At 47.2% G+C, this 13,156-nt stretch overlaps 1 protein-coding gene across 1 annotated transcript in view; it reads left to right on the top strand.

Annotated features, from left to right (window-relative positions):
• Positions 1–13,156, top strand: part of LOC144723636 (spectrin beta chain, non-erythrocytic 1-like) — a 155,197-nt gene that overhangs the window by 52,417 nt on the left and 89,624 nt on the right. Inside the window, exon 2 of the mRNA XM_078602519.1 lies at positions 3,793–4,017. Within this exon, the coding sequence (XP_078458645.1) occupies positions 3,852–4,017 (166 nt within the window). The 5' untranslated portion in view covers positions 3,793–3,851. The remainder of the gene's footprint in view (positions 1–3,792; positions 4,018–13,156) is intronic.

Here is a 13,156-nt window from a genome sequence, read left to right as displayed (position 1 = left end):
ACTCTGATAATATATGCATTGTCCTTGAAACTGATTGGTCCACACCAGAGACGGCTTTCTTTTGAGCCTCGTCTCAATTGGTGCTAGACCAGAGGACGCCAAAAGGTTTCAGTTTTGTTGCCAGAATAAAGGGGAAAAACCTTTTTTTATTATAAATTTTAGTTTAATCAGGTAAGGCCCACTGCTAGATATTGCTCTGTTTTTTAATCAGACGCGACCTGGCCACAAATGATAGCTCAACGAGGTTGGCTTATCACGTGGAAAATGTATAGCAGCCAAATAATCTAAATGGCACATTGAGTATAATAGGTGTGTGAAGGGAAGAAAAAAACCTGGAGGATCCGGCGAGAAATACACGCGACCACGGGGAAAGAACCACGGCAAACTCCCAAATATACAGCAGCAGCAGCAGCTGGCGTCGGGGTCGGGATCCAACCCACGACCTCCTGTATACCTGACGAGGAACTCCTGTATACCTGGCGAGGTGATGTCTGGAGTTTGCGGGGGAGGCACGGGGGGGGGCAACGACCCTCCCAAACTGAACACCTTCATTGATTTATTTTCATTAGTTTACAATAAATAAACAAAATAATATATATATGAACCTTATGGCGGTACCCCGGCTCTCGCATAATGTCCGTGATGCAATCACTGTTAGTCTGTTGTTGGTCGGCGACGCGGCAATCGACTCATCTCGACGAGCTGTACACGATGCGCACCACCACGATGCGTTCATGGTTTCGGCGAAATCGTCCTCGCTGCGTTTCGACATCGCGGAGTGTGGCACTTACTTCGGATTGATTGGTACCCCAGTCGCAGAGTGAAGTACACCCCTGGACAAAATAGTATCCCAGAAATAATATATTTAATTGCCTCGGTATCCGCCATGAGGATCATATTCACCCGCGATTCCTAAAGTGAGGGACAAAGCGAACCCCCGCCACCCCCAAATATCGAAGTGCAACTACTCCATGGGCGAGGTAGTTAACGTCTCTCCACCGTGGCGCCCCGCGGCTGTTGACGGCCAGAAGCGGCGGGCTTGTTGGCCGTGACCTGCCAGAGTTGTTGGTGTCGGTGTCGATCGGAACGGCGGCGTTCCCCATCGACTCCCTGTCACCGGCACGATGCCTGCAGGCAGCAGGGGGAACGTTGCGGTTGAAGTGACTGGCACAAGGGAAGCTTCCAGTAGGTGGGGCTCCGGTGCAGATTTGTGTTGTTCTGCGAAGCCAGGGGGGAGAGAAGCCGAACTGAACGGCAGCTACCACCCATTCTCACCTTTCACCAACAGCTGCGCTAACAGGAACGGGAGACTCAAGTGGTGTTTAAAAACAAATTGTTATATTAGTTTCACATTTGAACCTTGTCACGGTTGCTCTGAGCCTCCACGTTGTCATATTTGTTTGCCTGGTTGAAGCAATTCCTGACTCTTCCTGACATTGCATTGACCGTCAAGGAAAGTTATAGTGGGGCTTACATACATACTACCAAGTATAATCTGGACATTGTGTTCATTCCTTGGGTGGAATTCAGATGGTACAAGACCATTTATTTCCCTACCCGTCTATCCCCCCTATACAGAGGCCACCGCGTTGACAAGTCTCTGGCCGCAGTTTTCCACACTTGGCGATCATCGTTTTGTTACCGATGTTTCCATCTCGTCAGGATCAGAATTTTCATTTGTACTGGAGGAGGAATCCGATGAGCTGTGACGCTCTTTATTTCACAGATGTCCAGTAGGGGCACGGGGTCAGAACGCTACAGCAACAAACCGCACAACAACACGATAGGAGTGCAAAGTGTAGGAAAGGTGTGTCAATCACGAATAAATAAAACATTATTCATCTAAACTATTTTTACTTCTAAATTTTGATTTAAAGCTTTCGTGACTGTAGGGATTCATATTCTTGGTTCTTTCGGTAAAGTCACGTAGAAGGGAAATAATAAAATAATATTAATATTATAACGTGGGTCGTTTATTTTATTATTTCCCTTCTACGTGACTTTACCGAAAGAACCAAGAATATGACTATTTTTACTTCACTAGGTAATGCCCACCGAGACATTTGCTTCTTTTTCAGAAACGACCTGGCTATTACAAATGATAGCTCAACGAAGTGGCCCATCATCACGTGGACATTTATAGCAGCCAAATCATCCAAATAAGTGTTCTTCACTCATTTTCAGAGGCGGGGGGGGGGGGGCACTTTCGCCGATAAGACATCATCAGTGTGAGGGCCACCGCACATTTGTAACCATTGGGGGTTTGACAGCGCGATGATGATGGGGGGGGGGGGGGGTGTTGTCACGTGTTGTTGTGTATTGTGGGGGGCTGCACGTCAGGGGCCGCACTAAAGGCCACAAGAGGCCGCCAGTAGCCCGCGGGCCTTGCAATGCAGAACACCGCTCGAAATAGTCATAGTACCACTTACCGAATGGGTGGCGGGGGTGGAGGGGGTACAAGGCAGAGCGTTGGACATTCAAGATCAGCTCAAGTGCCGCACCATCTGGGTTCAGCTGTACGACGCACAATAGACCAACAGTCTGCAGCTGCTTTGCTGGTAATTCGCTAAATTCGCTGGCAGAAAGCAGACCACAGTTCTGCCATCTCAATGGGCCCCTCACAAGTGTAACAATGAATGAATCCGCTGCCATTGTTTGGCCATCGATGCGCGCCGCAGTAATAATAAAATGCGCACGAGTGGAGAGAGCAGTGTTTGCATTTTACGGACGTGGCTATGGTGACGGTAACATGGGTCGGTGTCACGTGCCCTGCGGTACAGATGTGTGGTTAGGCATAACTTAAGGATGACATAATTAGCTTAGCGATTAACACGTGTTTTACATCAAAGTGTCGTTTGGAGACAAAAAAACAAGATTCGGGACATTTCAGGTCATGTAACTGCGGCGAATTCAGTATTGGAAAACAAACAAAACCTGCAAATATGGTCTATGACGGAATATTATTCATGTTGATCAAGTAGCGTGTAGTTATGAGTTGTAACGAAAAGCAACAATGAGCCAGCACAGCTGACGAGATCCTGGGTTTGATGCCAATTTTCAACCACCCAAGAAGTTCAGCGTTTTTGCGTTGAACGTCTCACCCTGATCACCCAGTTACTGCATGTAGAAAAATACATAATAATAATAATGATGCCAAATTCGGTTTTACACTACATTTCGATAAATTCCAGTTCTGAACATGTAGTATACATCAATTAATACTATCGGTTTCATTAGTTCACGAATAAAAAGACCCAAAAATAGTTGGGGGGGAAAAAGATCTCACCTCTACTTATTTGTGTGCCGCTGGACGGGCGGTGATGGGAAACGTCATCAGCAATCATCATGGCTGTGGGGGTGGGGGTGCAGGGGGTGATCAATCACAACTACAGTCGGCGATTGCAATTTTCTCGTCAATAATTTGACATACAATCATTGACTAATTGTCCAACCTCCGCTGAGAGTTAGAAGTTTTCGGCCGCCAAGAGACGAACCGTCTTTCGCAGGGCGTATCAACGGTGTGCGCCCGCAGTGTGGGCTAAGGCGGTGCGCGGGAGTGACGAACGGGAGAACGGTTGTGACAGGTGAATTGTGAGCCGTGTGAGAGTTCTGTGCAAGAGTACGTTTCTTCGCGTCGCGATACGACGTCAATTAGAGCGACCGCGTTCTATCGGCATGCATGACCCTTGGCAGTGGTCCACTGGCAGTGCGCACACGATTCTTTCTCATGGATCTCTCGCTCTGCCCCGCGACCCCCCTCCCCCTCTTCCCCCACCGCCCCACTCTCTGCAGACCGGCGGATGAGGGTGCGTGTCTCGTGAAGCAACGGTCACGCGAAAAACGAGGCAGCCATGATGTCGGCCACGGCGGAACCGCAGTACGACAATGTGGAGAGCAGCCAGCAGCAGCAGCAGTTTGTCGAGACGAACAACCGCTGGGACCTCATGGAGGAGGACTGGGACAACGAGAACAGCTCGGCGAGGCTGTTCGAGCGCTCGCGCATCAAGGCCCTTGCAGGTGAGCAATGCACGCCATGGGGGGTGGGGGGTGGGGGGCGATTGGAAACCTGGGCCCGTTGTCCATTTGGTTCCCCTTTGACTCTCCGGAAGATGATGTACATGCAAACTCCAAATATACATCAAGCGTCAGGGGTCAAACCCACGACCTCCTGTAAACATCGCCTTAAATCGGCAATGGCCTTCTTAATTGCACAGGGCCACGGCCCACAGTTTTCACCTACTACAGTCATGTACGCACGTACGTTGAACTTATTTTGCACCGTATGTAGCCAACCGTGCTAATTGGCAGTGGGGGTGGGGGGGGTGCAAGTGACCTCTAAGCCCAAACACAGGAAAAGTAAGCGCAGCACTGACTGATAGCGATCCATTACTCACACCTGTGTGTATGTATGTTGAACTTCTTTCACAAAAAAACAGTTCTAAAGAAATTAGTTTTAAAATGTATATTTAAAAGTGTATTGTTCCAGTGGATTCCTAATATTGGAAGGAAGAACGTTCCAGATGCCCACAGAAATCGCATTTGAAAGTGCGCGATGGGGTGACCGTCTTTGTTCGGTGGTTAGCCAAAAGACGCTGCCGTGAGGATGACCGGAGTTCGCGTGATGGTGGTTTATGCTCCTTGGCGAGATCAGCAGCAAGGTATTGTGGTTCATTTGTGGCGAGCAATTTGTGTGTAATGATGACGACGACGATGATGATGATACGAGTGCTGTCCCAGTAAACATGCAACGATGGCTTGTGGTTGGAACCGTTGGCCCAACAATGGCCCAACGTCCCACGGTTACTGGGGTATAATCGGATTCTCCAGGTGTGTTTCCGTTGATGCCACTTAAAATTGTGACTTGTTTTCTGCTCTGTAAACGTCATACACCTGTGTAAGGCAGTATCACCTGTTTACAGGGCTACGTAACATGTCTGTAAGTATTATGTTGGATGTACAGGGACTCCTCTACTTATGATCACTCGACTTACCAACTTTCAGAAATACGAACAAATCTGTCCGTATGTCCAGTTGCCTTTTCGGACCAAGAGTGGCCACGCCAATAGATGGTGATGGTGGCATCTGCATCTGCTGAACATGAAGAACCAGTGGCATCTACATCTACAGGAGATTATACAACTTAGTGTTCATGCCGTACAACACGTTTGGAATCGACAGGAGTAACGTTAGACTTACAAACAAATCGACTTCTGTACAGACCTCTGGAACCTAACTCATTCGTATGTACAGGAGTTCCTGTATGTTGAACTTCTTTCGCACTGTACATAGCCAACCGTGCTAATTGGAGGTGCGGGGGAAGGACAACGAACTAAACACAAAAGCATTTCTAAAGAAATAAATAGCAGAGGATATGAAGCCTTCCTTAGGCCTAACACAGGTTTGCAGAGGTCATTGTCGTATGATTAAATGTTGGAGGGCAGCTATTTAGATAAAAAAATCTTCTTGAAACAAATATTCTTTTAGTGAAAAAAAAACATTTATTTTGAGACTGACGTAAATAACTTATTGGAAAGTCTCCAGCTACAAATATCCAGCACACTGACCATCGCCTCTGATGCAGGAGTTTGGATCTGTTCATGAAATGGCTGAGGCTTTTACAAGTTAGATATACATTACCATAACATCTGAATATTTGAGATACGAGAAGCAGCAATTGAGTTATTGCTATTTTACGTAGCATCGTGTTTCCCTTGGCATGGTACAAAACACACATTTTCTTTCGTTGCCAGCGTATATCTTTGTTCACAAAATATTTTTTCCCCCACTTAAGAAAATAACATCCGTTAAACGAAGGTTATACTTCGGTAGACATTTGGCAGCCCGCGATGTGAAGCTAATGCCTTTAGTTTAGCTAATGGAGACCTTGAGATAATGGAGAGCAAAAACAATACGTTCCTTCCCAGCTGATGGCAAGATGCTATCCGCTCGCTCTCAACTCGTACAGACTTCCATTACCAGTAAATGTCATTCACTCCCATGGGGACAGGCAAGAGCCGTGGACATTTTCTTTTATCAGCCACCCCGTTTTAAGCGCGACAGACCAAGTACGAACACTCGGAGGCCATCTGGCAAATTTCCAACGGGGAGGAAGCGGTCACATCAGAATCAGAATCTTGATTTAGGCTGGAGGAGGAATACAATGAGCAATGAAGCTCTCTCTTTCACAGATGTCCAGTATGGGCGGGTCAGCAAGTTGCAACAGCAAAATATACAAGAACGTAGTGAATTTTTATTTCGATTTAAAGCTTTCGTGACTGCAGGGATTCATCTTCTTGGTTCTTTCGGTAAAGTCATGTAGAATGCAAATAATAAAATAATAAAAATAAAACATAATAAAATTCTCACGACGTTTCGGCCACAACACAAGCAACCGTCCTCAGGTGAAGAACATGTCTGTTCACCTGATGACGGCTGCTTGTGTTGTGGCCGAAACGTCGTGAGAATTATTTTATGTTTTATTTTTATTATTTTATTATTTGCATTCTACGTGACTTTACCGAAAGAACCAAGAAGAAGAACGTAGTGGTTAGCGCACTGCGCCACAAACCCAGCGACCCAAGTTCCATTTCCGGTTACGTCAAACATCAGTGGCGATTATCAGAACCCATCCTGGGGCCTTCCCCTAGGTCGACTCCGCCATAAATTAGGACCTGGTGTGGCATGTTTTTACATCAGCAATGGTGAGACAATGCCGGCCACAAACATCCCGCCGTGCTCCGTGCCTTCCTTCGTAGGTGCTACTCGTTCACTGCACTTGCCCCAACATTCTGCGTGGGCTATACGGGGGAATCTTCGTCTTTTTTCTGTTCGCTTTAACGTCTGAGATTCGTGCATCTTTTTGTCCCGACGTTTAAAAAAATAAATGCATCAGTTCCTGAAATTGTATCCCTTGAAGGAGGATGAAATGTCACGCTGGCGAGAAGCACACAGAGCCTCTTCAGTTCCGGTGTTCAACGCCCGGCTTGGCACACCGGTGAAATTCGAAGCATATAATTTACGGTGCATAAACCCTGTTATTGCAACTGTGGGTCTGTCAACTTCTTCTATTTATGTATGTTGAGCTTCTTTTGCACCGTACATAGCCACCGATGCTAACCGGAGGTGCGGGGTAAGCACAATAAACTAATCACAAAAAGCAGTTCTAAAGAAATACGTTTTCAATCTAGATTTAAAAGTGTATAGCTCCAGTAGCTTCCTGATATCGGAAGAAAGAGCGTTCCAGACGGCTGCAGAAGCACACCTGAAAGTGCGCGATGAGGTGACCTTCTTTGTTTGATGGCCAGCCAAAATCTGCTGCTATGAAGATGACCGGAGTTTGCGTGATGATGGTTTATGCTCCTTGATGAGATCAGCAAGGCATTGTGGTTCATTTGTGGCAATCACTTTGTGTGTAATGAGTGTATATCTTTTGATTTAAAGCTTCCGTAACTGCAGGGATTCATATTCTCGGTTCTTTCGGTAAAGTCACGTAGAAGGGAAATAATAAAATAATAAAAATATTAAACAATACAAATTCTCACGACGTTTCGACTGCAACACAAGCAATCATCATCACACCTGATGATGATTACCGAAAGACTCAAGAATATGAGTGTATATCTTGTTACCCAGGAAGCCTAAACTGAGTCTCAGAGACCTTGTCAGGAGGGTCCTGCTTGGGATGGAGTCGGTGTTCGGATGCTGAGCGATGTGCATGCAGCTTTCTCAAGCGCACGAACGTGACCCGGAAGTGGATTTAATACACGGATAAATATCCACGCAACTACAGGGAGAGAGACACCGCAAACTCCAAATATACAGCAGCAGGCGTCAGGGTCGGGATCGAACCCCCGACATCCTGTATACCATACTCTATGGTTTTTTTCGTTAAAGTCACGTAGGTAAAAAATACAATTAAAATTAATAAAGTAATAATAGAAAAAGCATAATTATTTTATTATATTAATCGTTAATTATTTTATTTCTATTATTACATTTATTAATTTTAATTTTATTTTTTACCTACGTGACTTCAACGAAAAAACCTAAGAGTATGAATCCTTGCAGTCACGAAAGCTTCAAGTCTAGAATCCTGTATACCAGGCGAGGGAGATAACATCTCACCATTTATAGATTTGAAAGGATAGACGCTCGACTCCTCGCTCTGCAGAATACCCTTCTCCTGCGAGACCCAGCCCTGCGAGCACGATTGCGTCGCGAATGGTTGGCGACTTTGCTTCAGGAGAGTTTGTGGCGATCTCAGACGGGTTACAGGGACATTGATACGCCGTGCATCAACAACCATATAAACCCTTGTCAAAGCCATCTCTTCGGCATACTTCAGCAACTGTTTTCGCTTTGGTGGTCCCCACCTGGCGAAGGACGCTTGTGTTGCGCCCGAAACGTCGTGATTTAATTTAGTTGTTTTCACTTTTTTATTTTGAATTTAATTAATATTAAAAAAAATATTTTATTATTATTTTTTTACCGACGTGACTTTACCGAAAGAACCAAAGAGTAAACATCTCACCACCTTGGCATTCTCTGTCTTCAAGAGTAAACGAATGCTATGCAGTGGTGGCACGTGACAAGTTGAATTTGTATTCTATTATTACACCGTAGCAGCATCCAATCACACGGATAACCGGAGTAATTTCCGCTGGTTATAAGCTTCATCAATGTGACCACCAGCCACCGTCACTATGAATAATGAGAGCGGTTTCTTGGTCGCGTTACCGATCAGCGGGGGCACTGCTCTGTGTGCCGCTGTGAGGGCGTTGCGGTGTTGCGCAAGCGGGTCAGGAATGTGGAGCCTGAGACCGTCGCTGGTAAAGTCACGGCGCCTTTGCTCTGTGGCACAAAGTGCGCCACTGTTCGGCGCACGCAGCCTGGGGACAAACGATTTGCATTCGGGGCATAAAATTGCGGGCAAAGATTCCTCGGTGGATAATGCAATTTATTCCCGCTTGTTAGTGCCCGTTTGTTTTTTTCTTCTCATCTCTTAATTTCTTCCCGCCCCCCCTCCCCACCGCGCATTCTCGTTTTGTGCGTTGGCGACATCATGTGGCTGGGCTTGGCAGAGAGGGCTTTTTGTTTTCCACTCTGATCTAAGTCACTGTGGCGTGTGGCTTTGGCAGGCTCATTGAAAATGCATCAGTGGTATTTGAGATGGAATAAAAATGAAAGGAAAACGGATTAGTAGTTTATCAAATAAATGCAATGCACTTTGGATTTCCTATACTGCAGTGCGGGTATTGAAAAAAACACCATGAATCTCAATGGCAGTCTTTACAATATTCTATGCAGAAGTATTGAATAATGATTATGCAATACTCGGTTAGAATATTGCGAATGAGAGATTAAATTCGTTATAAATATTACATCATCACATATAAATCCGTCTTGTCCAATTCCACTCATCTTTTGACAATCCTCTTTAGGGCAATGAGGCAATGCATCATTGGCTCTAGAGTGAGCCACAAAGACTCAGGCGTAGTCAGTTCACTATGCAGGAGTAGTCCACTATGTAATGGTCCAAAATCGCCCTGCTACAGCAACTTGCAGAAACGACCCTCAGCTGATGCGCTGCAAACTGCCAACTCCTCTCTGCTCTACTCAGCGGTAGTCGCTGTGCTCCCGCCTGGTCCAGAAGCTCGTTCACAACACTACCGAATGTACAATGAAATAACGCGATGTGCATCATCACCGGAACACTGAAACCGACACCAATTCCCTGGCTCCCTGGTCTGGCGAACATTCTGCCGCCAGATATCTGCGGAGACATGCAAACGGCAAGGTCGTTTACACGTTTTCTCGCCAATGGCAACCTACCCACCAACCAAGACCTCTACAATGCACCTCGCCTCCAACTCAAGTCCCGAACCCCATCCTGGGCTTGCGCTGTCACCATCACGGAATCTCACCCAGATCTTGAAGAGCGATGGCGGACAGAGTGGAACAACGTGGACCGTCCATGAACGAACACCTCGTTTGAGACCCAAACATCGCACCTGTTAAACGAGTTGGGCAAATCATTCAAAAACTGGGACCCTCCTGCAATAAAGTCTCTCCTTCAGGCTTTCCTGGGTAAATAAAGGGGCATTACGGAATTATTTTAATTAGTAGCAATTTTCAAATTATCTCCAAAGTCCCCGTTATTTTTTTGTTATTAACCTACATCCATTTGTCAATCCACTGCTGCACGAAGACTTCCCCACACTGTGCCTTTCACGGAGGTTGTTTGACCATACTTCACCACGTTGGTCAGTGCGTGTTGGTGCAGCAGGGGGAATAGCCTAGGACATTATCGGATTTCGCTTGCCGGGAATCAAACTCGGGTTGCAGGGTTCATAGTGCAGTGCGCTAACCGCTGCACCGCCACTCCCATTGCCCATTCATTAATTTTCTGAAAGCAACATGGTAATTTGCATATAGGAGTGCCGCGGTGGCGAGATGTTAACTACATCGCCTGGTATACAGGAGGTTGTGGGTTCGACCCCGACCCTGACGCATGTTGTATATTTGGAGTTGGCATGTTTTCCCCATGGTTGCGTGGATTTTTCTCCAGATCCTCCGGTTTTCCCCTCCATATTTAAAATCAACATGCGTTTAGAGTTATATATGGCCACGTGATAAGCCACTTAATTTGGCTATCATTTTTGGCCAGGTTGCTTCTGAAAAAGAGCTATATAGCAGAGTGGGCCTTACCTGGGAAAAACATTGTTTCGTTTAATAAAGGTGGTATGCGTTGACAGATGTTCTTTTTTTTGAAAGATTCTAAGTCCTACTTAGATTATTTTTACCATTTACATGAGAGAATTAAATTACGGATTTTTTTAAATTAATGTGTGTGTTCTGCGCATCTGTGCGAATGAAATATAATTCACTTTAGCCTCTTGAAACGAAACAGCCTCCGACGTTGGCTCCATTCCAACAGGAGATGGTAATCCCTCTTTGCCAGTTACATTTGGCTGATTAATGTGGATGGGTTCAGCGGGAGTCCTAATAATCACTTTCGTTGAGTGTACAAGTAGTCCTAATTTTTGTTGCTCTCATATTTAAACCAAGTGATATTTATGAATAACACCGCTGTGTTTAATGGAATTATTTCATAAGCCTTCCCTAAACATAACTGGTCTCTCACTTTAACAAATAAACTTGAAAACCACATTCTTAAAAATAAAAAAGACAAATGTGGGTTCACACTCAAGAGAGCATGGGGGCAAGCCCTCCTCCTCCTGTTTACAGCCCTCATCCAGTCCTGGAAACTCCACGTTCCTATGGTGGGGACTTAATCTATGTGCAGCGTAGCACAAGTCGGAGACGAGGTAGTTGCAGGAGACACCTTCTTTATTGACACTCTCAGGTTCACAGGTTCCTTCCGATGTCGTATAGCCTAGCCTGACCGTGTTACACTGACGGCATCGACCGAGACAGCCAACAACTATCCAGCCGCGCAATGATCTCGTGAAGACGGCAGAAACGAAGGCGGCGGAGACGACAGAGACGACGAGACGAGTCCACTCCCAGAACCGGCAGCCCAGAGCTGCCATTCTCCGCTGCTTTTATCCTACTTGGTGCGGCCTGGCTCCGCCCTGGCCACGCCTCCCTTCTCGAACCTGGTACAGGCTATATGCATCGTGCGTGTCACTGGCTGTCCAGAAAGGTGGCCTCATAGAAACATTCAACCTTCCTCCGGACATAGGTGGCTCAGCGGTCGAGCGAGCGGCTCGCAATCGGAAAGGTGGCGAGTGTCAAATTCCTGGTCGGGGATTGACTCAGCCCATCGTCACCACCGGATGGTGGTGGTGCCACGGCTGTTATCCAGCACCGTTGTGTGGAGGCAGCAGCGAGGGTTGCTGGATCACCGCACGCGAACGTTGTGGAACTCCCTTCTCACCGTGGGCATCGAGGATGTGCCATACCCTCTCACCTGAAGACTGTCGCTTGGGTTGCGATGGAAACGTCGTGATCTAATAATTTTGTACCTACGTGACTTTACCGACAGAACCAAAGAGTATGGATTCCTGCAGTCACGAAAGCTTCAAATCAAGATAGCAACCAAATACTCTAAGACGCATGTTTCCAAATGTGGAGGGAAAAACCGGAGGACCCGGAGAAAACTCCACGCGACCACACACAGAGAGAGAGACACGCTAACTTCCCGTATACAACAGGCGTCAGGGTCGGGATCGAACCCACGACCTCCTGTAGACCAGGCGAGGTGGTTAACATCTCGCCACCAACACGTGAAATCGCGGTGACAATACCACCCCACCCCACCCAGCTCGCTTCTTAAAACAAAGGGCGAGTGCGCTTCGGCGACGCGGCGTTGCCACCTCCAACGTTGGCGGAGTTGCGCTTCTGATCCGTGTTCAGAGCGCGTCCCAAAAGTAACAAACCTCGCCGATTGGCGAGCTCCAAACCGAGTGCGACTCCCAAAAGCCAGTGAGTTGTGGGGCATGGCGTGACTGTAGTTATTATATCCCCGCCCTTTGTTCCCGTGGCCTGTGATGGAGAGAGAGAGAGAAAAAACACACGCGTTTTTGCTTCACCAGTGCTTTCCAGAACCCTTTGTGTGTGTGTGTGTTTTTATAAATCCTTTTTTTGTTACACACCCGAATGCGGGCTTGCATTGTGGCCGAGTTCTCAAAAGGCCGAACCAATTTTACCCCCACAGCCCCGTGTCCCCACCCCCCTCCCATCGCACCAACCACTGTCACGCGAAATGTGCAACGTCAAAAAAAAGTCTTCTAAAGCAATCAACCAAAATCCGTGGCGGCCGTGCCGACTGCACGGAGGGGCGGAGGCGAGCCACCTTTAATTACTTCCGACTCGCAAGTCGCATTATTGTTGGCGCGCAAACGATCGTTAATAAGAGTGCATTTTTATTTCACCGTTTAAATCTGTCGACGTTTCACTCTGCCACCCTCGCTGCCCCCCCCCTCTCCGTGCCAATGGACACAACTCCCCCACCCCCCCAGAGCTGCGGGAGTGGTTTGCTCCGAGGTGCCGCTCGCTCGCCCTTTAAGCGTCGTCACATCACTTGCTCTCTCACGCTGCCACCGCGTGGGGCTTTTGAAAGTCTGCGGCGGCGGCTGGTGGTGCCGTCAGCGGTGGCGGTGGTCGGTGGCGGTGGTGGTGGTGGTTGTCGGTG

Source organism: Lampetra planeri, chromosome 18 (assembly GCF_965212315.1).
Source record: "Lampetra planeri chromosome 18, kcLamPlan1.2.h2, whole genome shotgun sequence".
NCBI classification, from domain to species: domain Eukaryota; kingdom Metazoa; phylum Chordata; class Hyperoartia; order Petromyzontiformes; family Petromyzontidae; genus Lampetra; species Lampetra planeri.
Note: the sequence above shows the minus strand (reverse complement) of the source record. Positions and strands in the feature narration are given on the sequence as shown.